Genomic DNA, 21,260 nt, shown 5'->3' with positions numbered 1-21,260 from the left:
ATGTTGACTACCACTGGACAATTGATGTGGTAGATTGATACAGTTACTGTAGCAAGGGTTTTTAACGTGCTTTAAATGTTGCTTTCTCTCTACGTGAGACATCTAACGTCTCCTTCTTGTCTGACGTGGCTACGACTTTTACAACCTGCACATTGAATACAACGCAGCGGACGCCTATCTTAGGCAAGTGTTTTGCCAAGTTGGTCATATGTCTATACCCCATTTGCCCTTTAAATATTTAAAATGTTTACGTGAGAAGTTGAACTTGGAACATTTGAGAAAGCACATTTTCAATTCAAGTAATACTTCTATTCCCTTACAATGCAACACGATTTACATGGTACTATCATAATGAACATATACAATAATATCCCCGTATGAGTGGTATGGTAAATGACACTACTGCTAATTGATAAGACTTGACACTTGTTGTAAAAAGGGAACATGATTTTTCTTTTTTTTTCCTGACAGAAATTGACGATGATAAAGTGAGCCGTATTAAGAGAGCACTGGATCCAAATGCCAAAAAGAGAGTCACTCAAAATATGCAGGTAGATGAGAACAATTTAAAAAGAAGTGACGATGATGAGATGTCTACTCACCAAAAATATACAAGCGACACAAAGGATAGTCTGGATAAAAGTGATTATAAGAATGAGTCTACAATATTGGCAATGTCTGAGGATTTAACAATCGACTCAAAAGTTAATCTGGATCAAAATGGAGATACGAATGAGTCTTCATCTTTGGTAATGCCAGAGGATTTCACTAGCGACGTAAAGTCTAATCAGGATAACAACGAGGAAAAGAAGGAGTCTTCCTCTTTGGTAATGCCTGATGATTTGGTGTCTAATGTGTTTTCTAAGACAGCTGATAATACTCTCTCGAACCTTTATGCTTTATGTGAGTTATGGGACTTTGCAGGACAAAAAGAATTTTATGCTACACATCAAGCATTTTTGACAAGTAGTGCAGTATACCTTGTAGTTGCAGATATGAAGGACGACATAAGTAAACAAGGCTTAAGTCAGTGTTTTGCCGACTTTCAGCATATTGGAGGTATGTTTTCGTATCAGAAAATTAAATACAATAAAACATTATAATTCAAGATTTGCAGATACACAAAATATACAAGCTAGTTGTTGGATATGCAATACACAGTTTGACATGTCAAAGCAAATTAAAACGATCAAAGTGAGCAAAGTATAGAAAAAGTAAAATCACAAAAATACTGAACTTCGAAAATAATTCATAACGGAAAGTCTCTTATCAAATTGCATAATCTAATGATAAAACACATCAAACGAATAGATAACTTCTGTTATATTCCTGACTTGGTACAGACATTTTCAAGTGCAGAAAATGGTGGATTAAACTTAATTTTATAGCGCTAACCTACCATTTGTATGACAGTCGCATCAAATTGCATCACATTTACGACGATGCGTGAACAAAGCAGACATAATAGGTGAAAATAGTTAAAATATGAGAACAGAAGTCATCAGTGTCAATATCAAAACAAACAAATATTCAACAAAAAAGCGTAAATAGCAGAAATCAATTTTATAATGTTCCTTTTTTTTTAAATCTTAAAACCATGAAATGTATTGCAAAGAACGAACCGACCAATAATATATTTCCGTAAGCAGAAGTAGTAGTCCAAAGTGTTCTTGGTTCTCGAGTACCAGACCTCAGGTATTAATTTTTATATTGGTATCAACAAAGATTACAACTCCTCACGGCACACTTGACCTTTTATTGATTTGGATATTTTTGTAGGTCCTCATTGGTAATATAGCTCTTCAACTGTTAAAAATTCGTATTTCCATTCTCAATTGTATTACACACCTCTGCTGGCTTTCAATATTCGGCTTTGAATTATCCCTATGATAGTTAATCGAGAAAAGCGCTTCATACAATTAAATGTATAACTTGGTGTTTCAACTTTTACTGTGTCGATTTTTTTTTATATCAAATAATGTGCGTTTCTTGGTGAATAAGGGAACTGTTCAGTGATATGGTGGCAATTTTACTTCTTGTTTATTCATGTACGGTTCATTAGAATATTCGTGTTATTTGGATGTGTTAAAGATGAGACAAAAACTCTGTGCTACGATGTGAACCCCTTTAACATTTTTTTCACTGTGGATTATTTATTTTTCGTTGGGTTCCAATTTTCGCGACTTTCGTTGATACGTTCAAACCACGAATTCAAATGTCTAACAAATTACACATTAAAACAGGATAGCATGCAGAATTAGGCGAAACCAAGAAATAAAATATCTACGAAAATAAATGAATCCCAGTACTTCAATAGAATAGTTTTACTGTTATGTACAATTAGCCACAGATACGACCAAATCTATCGTCCACAATGTGAAACCTGCGCACACGTTAACCAATGTTGATATGTTTAGTAACATAAATAGTTTCAAATTACTAGTAGTTTCATTAGTATTATATATAGTTGCAAGTTATATTAGAAATATAACATGATTGTGTTATTTTTCCATGTTAGGGTCATGTAGGGTGCATATCTAAAGTATCATAGTATGTCTCGAAACATTACACATTTAACAGTAATGATACATTTCAGAGTATGTTGATTTTTGGTTTGATTCTATTCATTGCCATCGAACGGCCGACAAACGAGCTAGGAATGGATACTTCGATCCTCCAATTATATTAGTTTTCACTGGAAAGGATAGATATGAGAATGAGGTAATACAATTGTAGAATGTGGTTGCTTACTTCTATCTGATTTGTGTTCAACACTTGACTTTAAAACCCGTTCTTGTTATAAACGTCATCAAATGAAATATTAGGAATGTTAAATGTGTATCCAATGTCAAGTGGCAAATATGGCATGCATATCAATACGAGGATCAAAGTTCAAAAATGTGCTATATCTTATAAGTTTCTGGTTTAAACAGAAATTACATTTTAGATACCAGTATAAGAAAATACGTCTGTCTGTGGGAAAACGTACATGAGATTTTAAAAAACAGATTTAGAATTTTAGTTCATACGAGATTACCTTGTAGATGTTTGTTTGACAACCAGTAGTATTTAAGATTGAGGACGAGAACAAATAATAAATAAACGAATAGGTAGTTCCTCAAATAGGGTGTCGACTGACCAATGTTTGATGAATTTGGAATGCCTCTTAGAAATGAGGATATTGAAATATAAATTAAGTCAGACAACAGGCCATTGCACGGGCCCTTCACAGAGTGGATGGAAAAAAGTAAAATCACAAAAATACTGAACTTAAAGGAAAATCAATTCGGAAAGTCCATAATCACATGGCAAAACCAAATAACAAAACGCATAAAAAACGAATGGACAAGAACTGTCATATTCCTGACTTGGTACAGACATTTTCAAATGTAGAAAATGGTGGTTTAAACCTGGTTTTATAGCGCTAACCCTCTCACTTTGATGACAGTCTCATCAAATGCCGCTATATTTACATTGATGCGTTAACTAAGGGTTTTTAATGTAAAGAGACATCTGCAGTCTCTTTACATGAGTCATCGAACTTAACGTCCTCATTTTGACTAGACGCCAGATAATACATCCTGCTCAGTATAACGAACGCCTAACTTTGGCAACTGGTTTACTGTAGGTCAGTAGAAGACAATAAGTTGACCATAGATGTATTCTCTCGCCAATTTGCGTGTTTTTTTGTAAGAATACAATGTACGTTTTATGATTGCCAATAAGACTACTATACGTAAAGACAAAGCAACAAACATACATGTAGGAGTTAATAGTACAATGATTATAATTTAGTACCCCAGACCAGTCTTAAAATACGGCCTTACACAACTACAAAAACCCATACCGTATAAAAGCTGTAGGCTATAGAAGGCCCTTACATTTTTTTGTAAAATTGTCATGAGAGGTACTGATACATTGTAATAAAGTAGATATATATCGGAGTTTCGTTATCTATTCAAATTTTATCAATAATTACTGTCAAAGTAATAAACATAAAAATTGTTGATTTGTTAATTTCTTTGTTTGTAGGCAGATTTTATGAAGAGAGAAAAAGAACTTAATGGCCAACTAGACCAAGTTTTTGGATATCAAAGCAAATATCATCACTTGCACTCTAAGTTTTATCTGTCAAATATTAAAGATAATGACGAAGAATTTGAAAAGTTGCGATACGCAATCTTCGAGAGTGCACAGAAAATGGGGAATTGGGGTAATGCTTTTCCTTTAAAATGGATCCTTTTAGAACATTTGATTGAAATTAACAAGAACAATGAAAAAAACTTCATCAATTTTACAGACATGTCACATTTGGCTAAACATCCTGATATCACTATGGTAGATCATCAAGATTTGATGTTGTTTCTTCGATTTCAACATAATGTAGGGAACATTATTTTTTTTGAAAATATACCGGATTTAATCATATTAAGACCCCAGTGGTTAGCAGATGCTTTCCGATGTTTAGTCTCAGATAAAGTTGAAAACAGGAGATTGCATCACCTTGTAGACTGGACACTTTTTATACGACAAGGCAAAATAAGTGAACCGTTAATAACACAACTATTCGAATCAAAAGTTGGAAGTCAGTTTTCGGGACAAAACGATAATTTGCATAAAATTATGGAAAAGCTTGATATATTGGTCAAAATTGAAAACTCAAATTATATAATGCCAAGCATGATGCCGTCTGCTAAGTTCGAGCATGTATGTAAAAACAATGGCATTCTGACAGAAAAATGTAAAAAAACTTCCTGGCTTTGTTTCAAATTTGAATTTCTTCCACCTTCTTTCTTTAACCATCTATCTGCCTGGTTTATCAGAAACTACAACCCTAGCAAGGTAGAAGGTGGTATTGCATTATATCGTGGGATCTGTATGTTTGACATTGATCGATCTGGTGGTACAAAGATTCTAGTTACTATGTCAACTGATACAATTGCTCTTCAGATTGTGACGTTTTCCGAACAACAGGCCGTATCAGAAAGTTTAGGTAGCAGTATATACAATAAAGTTACACAACTATTTAAAAATATTACAGAGAGGTATAAGGTGAAAATATCTTTTAAACTTCACTTTCAATGCAGTGATGGCTACTATTTTCAAGACACATTTGAATATGAGAATTTGAAAACTGTGAAGGAGTTATTCTGTACTCACCATAAGCAAATGCATCGATCTGACCAGATGTATTCGCCTTGGATGAATAATGAGGTATGTTTTTAAAACGGCATCATTATAAATTGCTCAAATTATCCTTTATATTCCTCAACAGTCTTTACTCAGTCTAATATTGTCTGGGCACTTTGTAAACAGACTTAACTCAGTCTGATATTGTCTGGACACATTGTAAACAGTTTTTACTCAGTCTAATATTGTCTGATCACATTGTAAAGAGTCTTTTATAGATTCCTCGACACAAATTGGAACATTTTTTTAAATGAGGGTAACATGTTAATAATCTATGACCTAAACTAAAGTTAAACCCCGACAAGGAATTAGACCTATGCATGAGGGAAATACATTGCATCATTTGAAATGATTCCGAATAATTCAAACAGCCAGTCAAATAATACAATACCCCTCAATTCATGTTCAAGTATTGATAACTGGGCTAATGATATCCTCGGGGACTTTAAAACCATCAGATGTAACTACCGAGGCACAAAAGACACCCATAAAATATATCGAGCCAGTACAAGTAATAAATAGAAGAGTTAAAACCTTTAAGACCGATCAATTAAGTCCGATATGTCTGAAATACTGGCTAATACACTCATGTTATCTGCTGTGACTAAAAGTATATCTGGTCTATCAATTCATGGTCGAAACAAAAATAAACACGCACGATACTAATTTTACGCGAATTTACAATTGTGTTCAATCAAACATCACAAAAAGAATACAAATGTCGTAGAGCTGATAACACACTAAAGGCCCGAACGTACAGATAAACTAGGTGTCATGCATAAAAATAGTACACTCCTTCAAACTAATTTCGAAATTCTACGTCAATTTAAATAATATTCATAATTTCCATGCAAGTACCAAAGTACTGGCAACTGGGCTAATTGCATCCTTCAGGCATAAACTTTCATCCAGCAAGCGTATCGATATAGTGGAAGTCATACACAGAGCGGTGACGGATTGACGATTAGTAACTGATCGCTAACACAGTAACACATAAGGTTACAAGATCTACGACATGTTTGTGTGATTTTTCAAAGTATTTTACAGGTTAAATCTTGTATAACCCTCTCAATTGTACTTAAATTATCATAATTGTTTCATGTTCAGTATAACATTATGGATAGTTAAGGTACATTAATATCATGCAGTGTTTTATTCAATTAAAACCTTTTTATTTATTTTGTTTTAGGTTAAAAGGATTCCCGACAGAGTGGACATTGGCAATAAGCAGGATGACAATACTCAAAGTAATTTCATGGTTTTTAATTATCTTCCTTTCGTTAAATTATCTTTCAACCAGTTTCACTTTTTCTAGAAAATATTTTTTTTGGAGGGGGGAGGGGGGGAGAAAGAGAGACGTTTCTTTTTTTCAACAAAATAATACTCAATATTACAGATGAAGCTACACAAATAATGTTTATTTCAAGAATCTATGTCACTTCTTTTTTTTCTGCATGGTTTTCCCGTTTGAATGTTTTTTTTACTAGTAATTTTGGGCCCTTTTATAGCTTGTTTTTCGGTGTGAGCCAATGCTCCGTGTTGAAGGCCATACATTGACCTATTATGGTTTACTTTTATAAACTGTGATGAGGTTATCTTAACGTGCAGAGAGCATTACAGCCTCTCTATACATAGACATCGAAATGACTGCGTACTGGTACATCCCTCACAGCAAAAATGACGCTCCACAATGGCTGTTCTGTCTGTAGGTAGAATACCATATTTTAATTCTACAGAACTTCTGGACAATTTTAAGTCCCGGTCTATTTCTGAAACTAATTTTAACATACTTTTGATTTTTTAACCCTGCATGCCAACATTTCCCATGTGAAATTATAAAATTGTTTTGTGTAAACATTGAACGACAACATTTCTTCCTATGTGACGTATACGTTTTCATATGTCAGACACGCGAAGCAATGAATGTGTTTTTCAATTTGATAGATGTTTGTGTGCTATTTTGTAAACCTGTTTGTTTTAAGATTGTAACAGAGTGATGACTGCTGTATCTATATTTGAAAATGCCTGTACCAAGTCATGGAATATGACACTTGTTGTCCATTCGGATGATGTCTTGTCTTGTCTTTTGATTTTGACAATTGGTTGCGGACTTTGTGATTGAGTTTACCACGGAGTTCAGTATATTTGTGATTTTACTTTCTATTCCCGTCAACCTTGTGGTTCTTGTTAAGATGAAGATACCATACTTAGGGGACGACCATTTGATATTCTGGGGGGGAACAGGAGGATTTTGAAAATAGATAACTCAGCCATGATTATCACAAAAATAAATGGTTTGTTCTGTGGTAGTTAGAAAATGAATTACCTGACTGGCAATGTATTGAAAATAAATAACTCAGCAGGTCTAATTGAAAGTATGAGATGGCACCAGATTCTTCGTAAATTCATCTTTTCCCCCAAAAAAATCGCGAAACACTTCCCATTTTTTTTAATAATAAAAGTATAAATATTATTTAAAAATACTTGATATGTCTGAAAATTGGTTTTATTTGACTTGAGGTATCTTGTCTCAGGAAACCTTACCTCACTTTTATTTTAACATATTTTAAATGCTTCATGTAGGAAATTTCAAAACTAAACGCTCATCTCCATATCAAATTGTGTTCACAGCGAGTGCCTTGCAAGAAGCAAATTCTGTTTTCCCTCAGACGTAGCCCTGATTTTTCGGGATCAATATTTCTTATTTATTTGTCTTTTGTTCATTAATTGCCCTTCTGTATTCTGTTAGTGCTGCATTCCTTTTGTAATGTAGTAATTTTGTTATGAACTTGATCATGAGTTTAGAAAAAAACAGCAGCCACAGACTTAACTATGTGAATTCCATTCTTACTTTATTATGCACATTGATCTTTTGATGTTGTCCCTAGAAACTTACGTACTACACTGAATTTATACAATTTGCTTTGAGACCAAAATATTGTCAAAAAATTATTAATACAAAACTTGCATTTTCAGATTATGAAAGGGTCTTCGGAACACTCAGAAAGCTTGATTTTGCATCATTTGTTCTATAGCTTCTTGGGCCTTCAGTGGCACCAAAACCCTTTAAAAAAATATTTACTCGATCCGCTCGGCGAAATATGTTTGCAAATACTTTAAAAAGAGGCGTTACAACCAAACTTCAATACTATGTATGTATGCAATACATGTATATGCAGTTGGGAATATAAAAGATTCATTTCTGCAGAAGATGATGATTAATTCTGATTAACATGGTACATAATGACTTGAAAATACATGTATTATTTATAATAAACAAATCATTTAAAAATTGTATGTTTTCGAATATCATAAATATAGTTGTGAAAATGAATAATCAGTCCCTTGCTTTAATGAAAATGAAAAATCTTGCTTTAATAGTGTAGAAAATGAATAATCTGTCCTCTTAGTTTACAAAAATAACTAGCCGATCAAAAACAAATCCTCCTGCCCTCCCCCCCCCCCCCCCAGAATATCAAATGGTCGTCCCCTTATATTATAATTTTGGTATAGTGAAAGACTAGTATGCATTAAGAAGATATGGTGCATTTGTAAATGAGACAACGACCAAATGACAAAAAAAAATACATGGTGATAATACGCGTACGACCTCCAAGAAAGTGCACTAGTCTTGCAAAGGCCGTAATTTGACCGGGTACATTTTCTTTAATTTAAACAATTCAACGAAGACTTTCAAAGATCATCAACGTATGCCAAATTCTCCAAACGAAAAAAATAAATAAAAAACGACTGGCAATGCTCGTGACATCAGACAGGCACACTGCCATGTGTTCAGATTAATGCGGGGTTCACACATTGCCGATTATTGCTCCCGTTTGAGACCAGACAGCGATACGAAATGAAAAGTCGGATTACTATCCTCAATTGTGTGGAATGTCCTATCATTGTCTGAACGCAGTCGTTTAATTTCGTAACAGATTCTTACGTGTCGGGAAGAGTCCGAGTAGTTCGGCAAAGCACCCCGATAGGTAGGTGCGTCCCGTAACATTCGGGGAAACTCAGCCGATTTAATCTAGTCGGATTACAATCGTGCCTATATCGTGACAGATTTTGCTGTATCGGATCAAAATCCTAACAATGTTCTGTGCATTCTGGACGGTGTGCTGTGGAACGGGAATGATCTGGAGAAATTTTTCATTGCTGTTTTTCTGCCGATTGAGTCCAGATTGCATACAGATCTTGTGAGGATTGCGAACCGTTTTTTTTTTTTCGAAACCGTCCCGGAACAGTCCCGTTATTAATACAAAATTCGTCAATAATATAATACGTCTGAGACCAGACAAAGTCGTTTGCAATGCGATAAAGCGGACCTTAAGAGGATAACGTTCCGAAAGTGCTCATCCCGATTTTGCCGACAGTTTTCGAACGAATAACTTCCGTCAGCGTCGGTTCAATGTCTGGTCACTGTCTGATCTCTGTCGGATTGCATTCGGTAGAATCGGGACGCAGTTGTAACATACTCGGTCGAATTTTACCTGGCGAAAGGTACACATTGGATAAGAAGCGGGTTGAGAACGGGATTTTCGGGATAAATTCGCTTGGAAACGGTTGAATATCGACGCTACTTGAACAATATCTGATTATTGTCGTGATTAAATTATTTGTTTTACAAATTTTAATTAAAATCTGAATTTTTATCCACGATTCACAGGATCTTGATCAGACTTTTGACAAATTTTAATCGGGAATGGATCTGTCAAGGACGGCAGTAAAAATTTAAGAATACAAAAATTAACAATTGCACAGTGACATGATGTTAGGTACCGTGCTACTTCAATAGAAAGCAACAAAGCACAACCGTAGGTCAAAAACAGTGACAGGTATTACAATGGTTCTTTAACGAACAGATATCATAACATTGGTTTAACTTCCAACCCGAGTTGACGGGATTGTGTAGTTAAACATCGCCAAAGCAATGTCCCACTTTGTCAAACTTGTTGCTGGAGGGGCAATTATTCTTCTACACTAGTCATCCTTAGGGTTAAGTTTATATCATTGATAACCCATTTCAATTGTGATTCACCGAATAACAGAACAATCGGCGACAACGCTATATTAATTGTAATAACAAAACCCCAAGGAGCACAATGTTGACATAAATTTCAGTCTTCCCCTGATAAAAAAGGATATAATTTAACGAACACTTTACATCAAAATTAACATCCCAATTCTGATCTGACGTGAATGCGTATTAATACATCCCACATAAATACGTGAACACCCTTGAGTCGAAAACTTGGTTTTTTAACGGAGAGATGTTTACCGATATGGCATCATAAATTTTTAGAAGAGAACAAAGTAAGAATACCTTTCAAAGCAAGTACTGTAAAGTGAAACAATTTAAAAATCCACTTGTAAAATCCCGCCTTACAACCAAAACTCGCAGGTGTGTTTTAACTTTATGTAGATCCATAACATTCGGATGTTTCTTTACAAAAACAACAAATTAACAAAGAATACAATAGGTAGGTTCGGTAATAGAGTTTGTCCGGGTTGAAGGTCTTCGAAATTTGGACTGCTACGGACAAATAACGGTATATCGGAGAGGGACAGAAATCTAGCCTTTCGGAGCCACATACGGACATAGATTTGCTGCACGAGTTCCTAAAGTGCAAAGAGCATGGCACTCATTATACAATAGTCATCGGATGTTAAGTCGCCATTCTGACTGGACATTGCTGCGAACTTAAAACATATACATCCAGCACAGCCAAACGAGCGCCTAACATTGGAGAGGGTTTTACTGCCGGTCGAAGGAAGACCAATGGTGACCATATTTATATTTCCCTGATCACTGTTGGTGGGAGCCATAATGACTACTATGGATTAATTATTTACGTGGATTAATGATATTTGATTTCGTGGTTTAACCAAAAGTTGCATACAAACAAATAGAAAACATCTTTATCTAAAAGTTTATAAAGGCTAAAAGTATATTGCTTTTCATCTATGAGTTACCAATTAACATAACAGTCGGCGTAAAATAATAATTAAAAAAAAAAGAAGACAATTTTGGAATAAATTTTATAGTCTAGCCTCTAGGACTGGTATGATGGACAGGGTATTTTGAGATTTTCACATCCTCAAGACAAAGACATGTTACATCTTTTGAACAATTCCGCCCCGAACACCGAACCCAAAACAGATGGTAATGTAAAGCTGTAAAACGCGTGTCATTACCCAGGTATATATACAACGCCCTAATTATTATTTGACGTGGATGCGAATTTCGAACCCTCGAGACGTGTTACAAAGAGCATCACAATCTCTCTACATGAGGCATCAGATTCAACATCTGTCTGATTGGACGTGGCGGCGTACTTTTATATCCCGCAAACCCAAGACCACTCTCCACATTAACTTTAATGATTATATCTCTAATCCCATGTCACCATTAGCTGCGATCATCTGAACAAGAACACAGACTTAAATAATATGTTTGGTATATAGAATAATGTTCTGATTATTACATGTATAAGTGAAAATGAGTAGATGTGGTGTATCCGTCAAACAAATAGCGACCAAATGACAATGACATAATGCTTGATAATAATACGCAATAAACTTTCAAAAGCCCGTACTTGACTGATTATAGTCACAACAGGAAAATGAGGGTATACTGGATAAGGCAGAAATTTAGCCTTGCCACAAACCACCTACGGACTGCTTAAAAGGTTTCCCATTGTGACAGGACATGGCTGCATATTGATACATCCTACACAGCGAAACGGACATCTAACTTTGACGAGGGTTTTACTGAAGGTAGCAGGGAGACCAGTGGTTCCAATATTTTAATTCCCGAGTCACCCTTTGGGGAATTATAATAAATACTTTCGATTATTTATTTTCGTTGGGTACCAGTTTGAGTGGATTGAGGAAATTCATGGTTTCATCAACATTTGCAAATAAATCAATGGAAAACATTGTCATTAACAAAGTCTTGATATACATCATGAGTTAACAATACAGTTGGCAAAACTGTATTAAAACGTCAACAACAGCATGTTACCCAACATCAAATTCAAAGCGCCGATTCAGATCTGATGTGGACGCGTTTTTACACATCAAGCAGAACTACGTGTAGCACCTGCAGCATAAACGGTAGCCCGTAAACAGAGAGATTTATACCGATATCTCTATCGTGGTTAGTTGTGGTATCCATCTAAAGACATCATGTACTAAGATGTGCGTAGTTAAAATATTCATTTCCCCCACATTTAAAATGTCAATCAAAATCCGAAGATACATGTTTTCTGACGTAAGATCATTAAAGATCGATTGATTATTTCTCATTTGCTTTACGTTCAGTCACAAATATTTCATTATTTTTGAAGAAAACCTTTTAAATGCAGGTAATGTAACGTGTGACAGTTAAAACTCATTTTGTAAAAAACGATCTATTAGCCAACACCGTCGATGCGTTTCGACTTTAATCATTTTGACGCATTTAATTCGGATGGTAATTTTCTTTTAAAATAAAAATCATATGCTATATAAACATGATAAATTTGAATGCAGTAAGGACCACGGAGGTTGGGGAGGGTTTTACAAGTAGATTGTACTTGAACTCCTTCATATTTTGAAATGATGTGGAAATCAAGACAAATGAATGTATAACCAGTTTATATATTTCTTAGTTATCAGTACATTTTTTTTAATATCTTAATTTAATTTAAAAGCGGAAACACACGTATACAATTATTCAATCGAAAGATAAAAAACGTTGCCTCATTACATTTTACCTTGGTGGAATCGCAAAAAGTAAAATAACAAGAATACCGAACTCTTAGGAAATTCTATACAGGAGGTCCCTTAACAAATGGGGAAGTCATAATACCGAACTCTTAGGAAATTATATACAGGAGGTCCCTTAACAAATGGGGAAATCATAATACCGAACTCTTAGGAAATTCTATACAGGAGGTCCCTTAACAAATAGGGAACTCATAATACCGAACTCTTATGAAATTCTATACAGGAGGTCCCTTAACAAATGGGGAAATCATAATACCGAACTCTTAGGAAATTCTACACAGGAGGTCCCTTAACAAATGGGAAAATCATAATACCGAACTCTTATGAAATTCTATACAGGAGGTCCCTTAACAAATCGGGAAAATCATAATACCGAACTCTTAGGAAATTCTATACAGGAGGTCCCTTAACAAATGGGGAAATCATAATACCGAACTCTTAGGAAATTCTATACAGGAGGTCCCTTAACAAATCGGGAAAATCATAATACCGAACTCTTAGGAAATTCTATACAGGAGGTCCCTTAACAAATAGGGAACTCATAATACCGAACTCTTAGGAAATTCTATACAGGAGGTCCCTTAACAAATGGGGAAGTCATAATACCGAACTCTTAGGAAATTATATACAGGAGGTCCCTTAACAAATGGGGAAATCATAATACCGAACTCTTAGGAAATTCTATACAGGAGGTCCCTTCACAAATAGGGAACTCATAATACCGAACTCTTAGGAAATTCTATACAGGAGGTCCCTTAACAAATGGGGAAATCATAATACCGAACTCTTAGGAAATTCTACACAGGAGGTCCCTTAACAAATGGGAAAATCATAATACCGAACTCTTATGAAATTCTATACAGGAGGTCCCTTAACAAATCGGGAAAATCATAATACCGAACTCTTAGGAAATTCTATACAGGAGGTCCCTTAACAAATGGGGAAATCATAATACCGAACTCTTAGGAAATTCTATACAGGAGGTCCCTTAACAAATCGGGAAAATCATAATACCGAACTCTTAGGAAATTCTATACAGGAGGTCCCTTAACAAATTGGGAAATCATAATACCGAACTCTTAAGAAATTCTATACAGGAGGTCCCTTAACAAATGGGGAAATCATAATACCGAACTCTTAGGAAATTCTATACAGGAGGTCCCTTAACAAATGGGGAAATCATAATACCGAACTCTTAGGAAATTCTATACAGGAAGGTCCCTTAACAAATGGGGAATATCATAAGCTTTAACAAATCAAAAAAATGGATAACAACATACAGGAGGTCCCTAAACAAATGGGGAAAATCATAATACCGAACTCTTAGGAAATTCTATACAGGAGGTCTCTTAATAAATGGGGAAAATCATAATACCGAACTCTTAGGACATTCTATACAGGAGGTCCCTTAACAAATGGGGAAAATCATAATACCGAACTCTTAGGAAATTCTATACAGGAGGTCCCTTAACAAATGGGGAAAATCATAATACCGAACTCTTAGGAAATTCTATACAGGAGGTCCCTTAACAAATGGGAAAATCATAATACCGAACTCTTAGGAAATTCTATACAGGAGGTCCCTTAACAAATGGGAAAATCATAATACCGAACTCTTAGGAAATTCTATACAGGAGGTCCCTTAACAAATGGGGAAATCATAATACCGAACTCTTAGGAAATTCTATACAGGAGGTCCCTTAACAAATGGGGAAATCATAATACCGAACTCTTAGGAAATTCTATACAGGAGGTCCCTTAACAAATGGGGAAATCATAATACCGAACTCTTAGGAAATTGTATACAGGAGGTCCCTTAACAAATGGGGAAAATCATAATACCGAACTCTTAGGAAATTGTATACAGGAGGTCCCTTAACAAATGGGGAAAATCATAATACCGAACTCTTAGGAAATTGTATACAGGAGGTCCCTTAACAAATGGGGAAAATCATAATACCGAACTCTTAGGAAATTGTATACAGGAGGTCCCTTAACAAATGGGGAAAATCATAATACCGAACTCTTAGGAAATTGTATACAGGAGGTCCCTTAACAAATGGGGAAAATCATAATACCGAACTCTTAGGAAATTGTATACAGGAGGTCCCTTAACAAATGAAGAAAATCATAAGCTTAAACAAATCAAACAAATGGATAACAACATACAGGAGGTCCCTTAACAAATAAGGAACTCATAAGCTTTAACAAATCAAACAAATGGATAACAACATACAGGAGGTCCCTTAACAAATGGGGAAAATCATAATACCGAACTCTTAGGAAATTCTATACAGGAGGTCCCTTAACAAATGGGGAAAATCATAATACCGAACTCTTAGGAAATTCTATACAGGAGGTCCCTTAACAAATGGGGAACTCATAAGCTTTAACAAATCAAACAAATGGATAACAACATACAGGAGGTTCCTTAACAAATGGGGAAAATCATAATACCGAACTCTTAGGAAATTCTATACAGGAGGTCCCTTAACAAATGGGGAAAATCATAATACCGAACTCTTAGGAAATTCTATACAGGAGGTCCCTTAACAAATGGGGAACTCATAAGCTTTAACAAATCAAACAAATGGATAACAACATACAGGAGGTCCCTTAACAAATGGGGAAAATCATAATACCGAACTCTTAGGAAATTCTATACAGGAGGTCCCTTAACAAATGGGGAAAATCATAATACCGAACTCTTAGGAAATTCTATACAGGAGGTCCCTTAACAAATGGGGAACTCATAAGCTTTAACAAATCAAACAAATGGATAACAACATACAGGAGGTCCCTTAACAAATGGGGAAAATCATAATACCGAACTCTTAGGAAATTCTATACAGGAGGTCCCTTAACAAATGGGGAAAATCATAATACCGAACTCTTAGGAAATTCTATACAGGAGGTCCCTTAACAAATGGGGAACTCATAAGCTTTAACAAATCAAACAAATGGATAACAACATACAGGAGGTCCCTTAACAAATGGGGAAAATCATAATACCGAACTCTTAGGAAATTCTATACAGGAGGTCCCTTAACAAATGGGGAACTCATAAGCTTTAACAAATCAAACAAATGGATAACAACATACAGGAGGTCCCTTAACAAATGGGGAAAATCATAATACCGAACTCTTAGGAAATTCTATACAGGAGGTCCCTTAACAAATGGGGAACTCATAAGCTTTAACAAATCAAAAAAATGGATAACAACATACAGGAGGTTCCTTAACAAATGGGCAACTCATAATACCGAACTCTTATGAAATTCTATACAGGAGGTCCCTTAACAAATGGGGAAAATCATAATACCGAACTCTTAGGATATTCTATACAGGAAGTCCCTTAACAAATGGGAAAATCATAATACCGAACTCTTAGGAAATTCTATACAGGAGGTCCCTTAACAAATGGGGAAATCATAATACCGAACTCTTAGGAAATTCTATACAGGAGGTCCCTTAACAAATGGGGAAATCATAATACCGAACTCTTAGGAAATTCTATACAGGAGGTCCCTTAACAAATGGGAAAATCATAAGCTTTAACAAAACAAAAAAATGGATAACAACATACATAATATATGTGATATATCCTAGCGAAACGTCCGTATACAGAAAAATACCCCCTCCTACTTTCCGTGATTCGGATAGAGGAAGTCAAACATATATATTACTCTACTGCATTGGCACTTGACAATGCTTTACACATTTGTTTTTTTTTTTTATTTCTGTCATATAACGATTTTCATTGTAAACTTTTTTACGATTTTCCTTAAATTGTAATTGAGTTGAAAGTAACACTTATTGAAACAAATCGTTTGAAGAGGAAAATTTTCATCATTTACGCCCTTTTATTTGTATTTTGTTATAAACTGTATTAAAAAAAAATCGATTGTTGAAATAATTAATTCTACACTTGATTATTTATTTCAGAAAATGAACCAAACAAAGAAGACGTTCAGGATCAGACATCTGTTAAACCCAACCTCCCTGTTTCTGTCACTTTGCGCCAAAAGTTAAATATCAAAAAGTCAAAGAATGAAAGTCAGGTCATTAATAGTTGTATCAAAACAGGCAATACATTAGTGTTTACCGACTATATTAATGATCGACTTATTATTTGTAATACAGACGGTACTGATATACATTACATTCCTCTGTCCCATGAACCACTTTATATAACAGAGATAGATAGTAACACTGTAGCAGTATCCTGTAGATATAACAGTACCATACTGATAATAAATATATCTACACGTTCTATCACCAGAACAATCAACACCCGTGGTTCCTGCCTCGGAATATCATATAATGATAATAACCTGTACGTTGTTATTGATAGGAGTATAATATATGTGATGAACCTGACAGGTAAAGTAATACGTACTATACCTTTACCTACAGACTTTATCCGCGACATTACAGTAGACAGAGACAGGTTGGTCTGTATAGACAGATCATCAATATACTGCTGCTCGTTAGATGGAAAAGAAATGTGGCAGTTTAAAAAGGATCAATTTCAAGATTTAATTCGTGTAACAACAGATAATGAAGGGAATGTCTATGTGACGAATGATAGGTCACACACTGTAATAGTTGTGTCTGATGATGGGAAACATCATAGAGAACTTCTAACTAAATCTGATGAATTGGATAGGCCGGGTGGAATTTATTATGACGAAAAAGAAAATATTCTGCTTGTTTGTAATTTAAGTAACGGGAAAGCTTTTCTTTTTGACGTGAAAAAGAACACAAATAAGCATGAATAATTCTTTCAGACAATGAGTTTATTCGGACTCGGATCTGTTCATGCATTTAGTCATTCAAAATAGCTTCTATTTATTTGTGTTTTCTTTACTATAATCTAACTTAATTGATTGTCACGATCTGTATTCCGTATTCAGATTTAATATTTACAATATTGTGTTATGTACATTGTGTGTGTGATCAACGCGTTAATTGTAAGTGTGTCAGCAAAATCAGCTGCAAAATCTTTCCTATATATATGTATATAGAAATTCAGAATGTCCTTTGATTCACATCCACTTACTGTATAATAGTTTGATAAACACAAATTCATTTCATAATATCGGTTTTAACCATATTTAAATTGCTGAAGAGGAAATTTTTAATTTAAGTCATATGTATGTCCCCAATATTTTTTTAATTTAAAATAAATATTCTATAAGGATGTTTAGGTTGTAAATGAGATCAGAACACATTAACAATTGTATTGTGTCGTTAGGTTGCTGTCTCATTGACTGGTTTCCGGTTTTCCTACATTTAACGAATACATTTCTGTCTTTTATCCTGGAAGACTTACATATACATTCAATATATATACTGTCCATTTTTCACACTGCATATGCATGATATATTTGCCTCTTGACAACAAACAACAGATTAAACCATTTGAAATTATATGTGTCATGTTTTAAGTGTATTCGTGTTTTCATAAAATGATGAATGTTTGTGTTTTTAATTAAGTACAAATAACACATTGTTTAACATCCTACAGACTCGTATGTTCTAATAACTGTGTGTCCTACATCGAGATAAAACTTGAAACAAATTTACGGAAAGATTCTGATTGATTTAGAAAATGTAACTTGAAACTTCCTCGGTTGTTGTATTTGTTGGTCGAATATTAATTTTTCGGCATTTTATTTTTTAAACATTTAAAATTCATTTGTCCTATATCATGCATATTCGATATTGAACATAAAAAAAACTTGTCCCGAGTAAAAAAAAAAAACTTTAATCTTTTACGTCTAATTAATACTCTAATGAGAAGATATTATCCATGAATATGTTAGGCATTTTCTTTTAAAAAAAACGATTTTATTTTTACTAAATCAAATGGATTGAACAGGCTTTTTGGAATTTATTGTAACACACACACACCAACACACACACAACTTCTATTTGTATGTAATATAAATAACGGAAGTTTTTTTTTACGTTAGATAAAACGGACATACATGAACATTACAGCTGATTGCATTGAGTGTGTAGGTAAAGATAATATCTTTGGTTAGCTTGCTGACTGAACCGTGAAGCCATTATTATGTAAGTTAAAAATATACTAGACCGACAAATAACCAATCTATGTGTCTGTAAGACTAGATTTTTTCGAAAGGAGGGAAGTAAAAACAAAGATATATTACCTTTACCTACATACTAAATACAATCAGTTGTAATTACTTTATTCTATTCACATTATTTCTAACATAGATCTACATAGAGTCATTCGAAATGAATTTATGGGTGTGTGTTATCACCCGAATACAAATTCAACTTAATCAATTATAATTTATATAACAGAAGTACTTTAATACTTTCTTGAAGGTTCTATATACAAAATATGTTTGAATTAAATGCATTTTGTTTTTGATGTATGAATTAAATGATTGTCACTTGAAGCTCTATAAGCAATTTGTGGTAAATTTTGCATACGCAAAGGACATGTTGCTATTGGTCCTTTTCCCTTTGCTGTTTCAGAGCATCCCTTACGAACCCACAACTATTGTTTTATGTATATATTATTAATTTGAACTTTTTGAAGTGTCGTGTATGGTTTTTTTTTGTGTACATGTAATACAATGTGTAATCTTTGCATTTTAACCCGCCGCCCGGGTTTTGATTTTTGCAATGAAGATTGTCATTTAAGTTTAACCATATGTATGTCCTTCATTCTAATCTGTCCTCGAAATAAAAACGATCAAATTTAAATGTGTCATTATTACTCGTCTGTTCATAGCTCCCTACCTCCTGTTGATTCTGATAGACATACATGTATGCTGTACATTATTTTTCCCCGTCTGGTCCTATATTTGCCACTGGACGTTCTGCAACTAACCTTGAATATTTCACGTCCTTCTAAAACGAAGATCAAAGAAAGCCTAAATGGTATACGTCAATGTTACTATATGCAAACGAAAAATTATCAAATCATGTAAAATAAACGTCAATGATGCAGTATCTCAAGGTCACAAAACATAAAACCTGATGTGACATATGTAGATGAGGCAGTAACCAAACGACACAAATAAACAAAACAGGTATGTCATATAAGCCTAGTATACAGTTCTCAAACAGATAAAAAAAAATGTCGAATATACGTTAAGAGACTATTGTCTTATGACGCAAATAATAAAAATAAGTAGAATATGCTTCTTTGAGATTATACCCTTACGACGCAGATAATAAAACGATGTGGAATATACGTCAATGAGACTATACCTTTACGAAGCAGATAATAAAAAGATGTGGAATATACGTCAATGAGACTATACCTTTACGACGCAGATAATAACAAGATGTTGAATATACGTCAATGAGACTTTACCTTTACGACGCAAATACTAAAAAGATGTTGAATATACTTCAATGAGACTTTACCTGTATGATGCAAATAATAAAAAGATGTGGAATATACGTCAATGAGACTATACCCTTACGACACAGATAAACAAAGATGTGGAATATACGTCAATCAAACTTTACCCTTACGACGCAGATAATAAAAAGATGTTGAATATACGTCAATGAGACTATACCTTTACGACGCAGATAATAAAAAGATGTTGAATATACGTCAATGAGATTACCTTTACGACGCAGATAATAAAAAGTTGTTGAATATACGTCAAAAAGATAACCTTTACGACGCAGATAATAAAAAAGATGTGGAATATACGTCAATGAGACTATACCTTTACGACGCAGATAATAAAAAAGATGTTGAATATACGTCAATGAGACTTTACCCTTACGACGCAGATATCAAAAAGATGCAGATAATAAAGAGATGTGGAATATACGTCAATGAGACTTTACCCTTACGACGCAGATAATAAAAAGATGTTAAATATACGTCAATGAGATTATACCCTTACGACGCAGATAATAAAAAGATGTGGAATATACGTCAATGAGACTATACCCTTACGACGCAGATAATAAAAAGATGTTGAATATACGTCAATGGGAATATACCTTTACGACGCAGATAATAAACAGATGTTGAATATTCGTCAATGAGATTAACTTTACGACGCAGATAATAAAAAGATGTGGAATATACGTCAATGAGATTACCTTTACGACGTAGATAATAAAAAGATGTGTAATATACGTCAATGAGATTACCTTTACGACGCAGATAATAGAAAGATGTGGAATATACGTCAATGAGACTATACCTTTACGACGCAGATAATAAAAAGATGTTGAATATACGTCAATGAGACTTTACCCTTACGACGCAGATATCAAAAAGA

At 34.2% G+C, this 21,260-nt stretch overlaps 1 protein-coding gene across 1 annotated transcript in view; it reads left to right on the top strand.

Moving 5' to 3' along the window:
* Window positions 1-17,747, top strand: part of LOC139501994 (uncharacterized) — a 31,932-nt gene extending 14,185 nt beyond the window's left edge. The window contains exons 3-7 of the mRNA XM_071291315.1: window positions 472-1,059; window positions 2,597-2,721; window positions 4,033-5,214; window positions 6,380-6,437; window positions 16,912-17,747. Coding sequence (XP_071147416.1) covers window positions 472-1,059; window positions 2,597-2,721; window positions 4,033-5,214; window positions 6,380-6,437; window positions 16,912-17,747 — 2,789 coding nt within the window. The remainder of the gene's footprint in view (window positions 1-471; window positions 1,060-2,596; window positions 2,722-4,032; window positions 5,215-6,379; window positions 6,438-16,911) is intronic.
* The last annotated feature ends 3,513 nt before the right edge of the window (window positions 17,748-21,260 follow it).

The sequence above is a fragment of the Mytilus edulis genome, chromosome 13 (genome assembly GCF_963676685.1).
Source record: "Mytilus edulis chromosome 13, xbMytEdul2.2, whole genome shotgun sequence".
Taxonomy (NCBI): domain Eukaryota; kingdom Metazoa; phylum Mollusca; class Bivalvia; order Mytilida; family Mytilidae; genus Mytilus; species Mytilus edulis.
The sequence above is the reverse complement of the archived record's forward strand: the minus strand, read 5'-3'. Positions and strand labels throughout refer to the sequence as shown.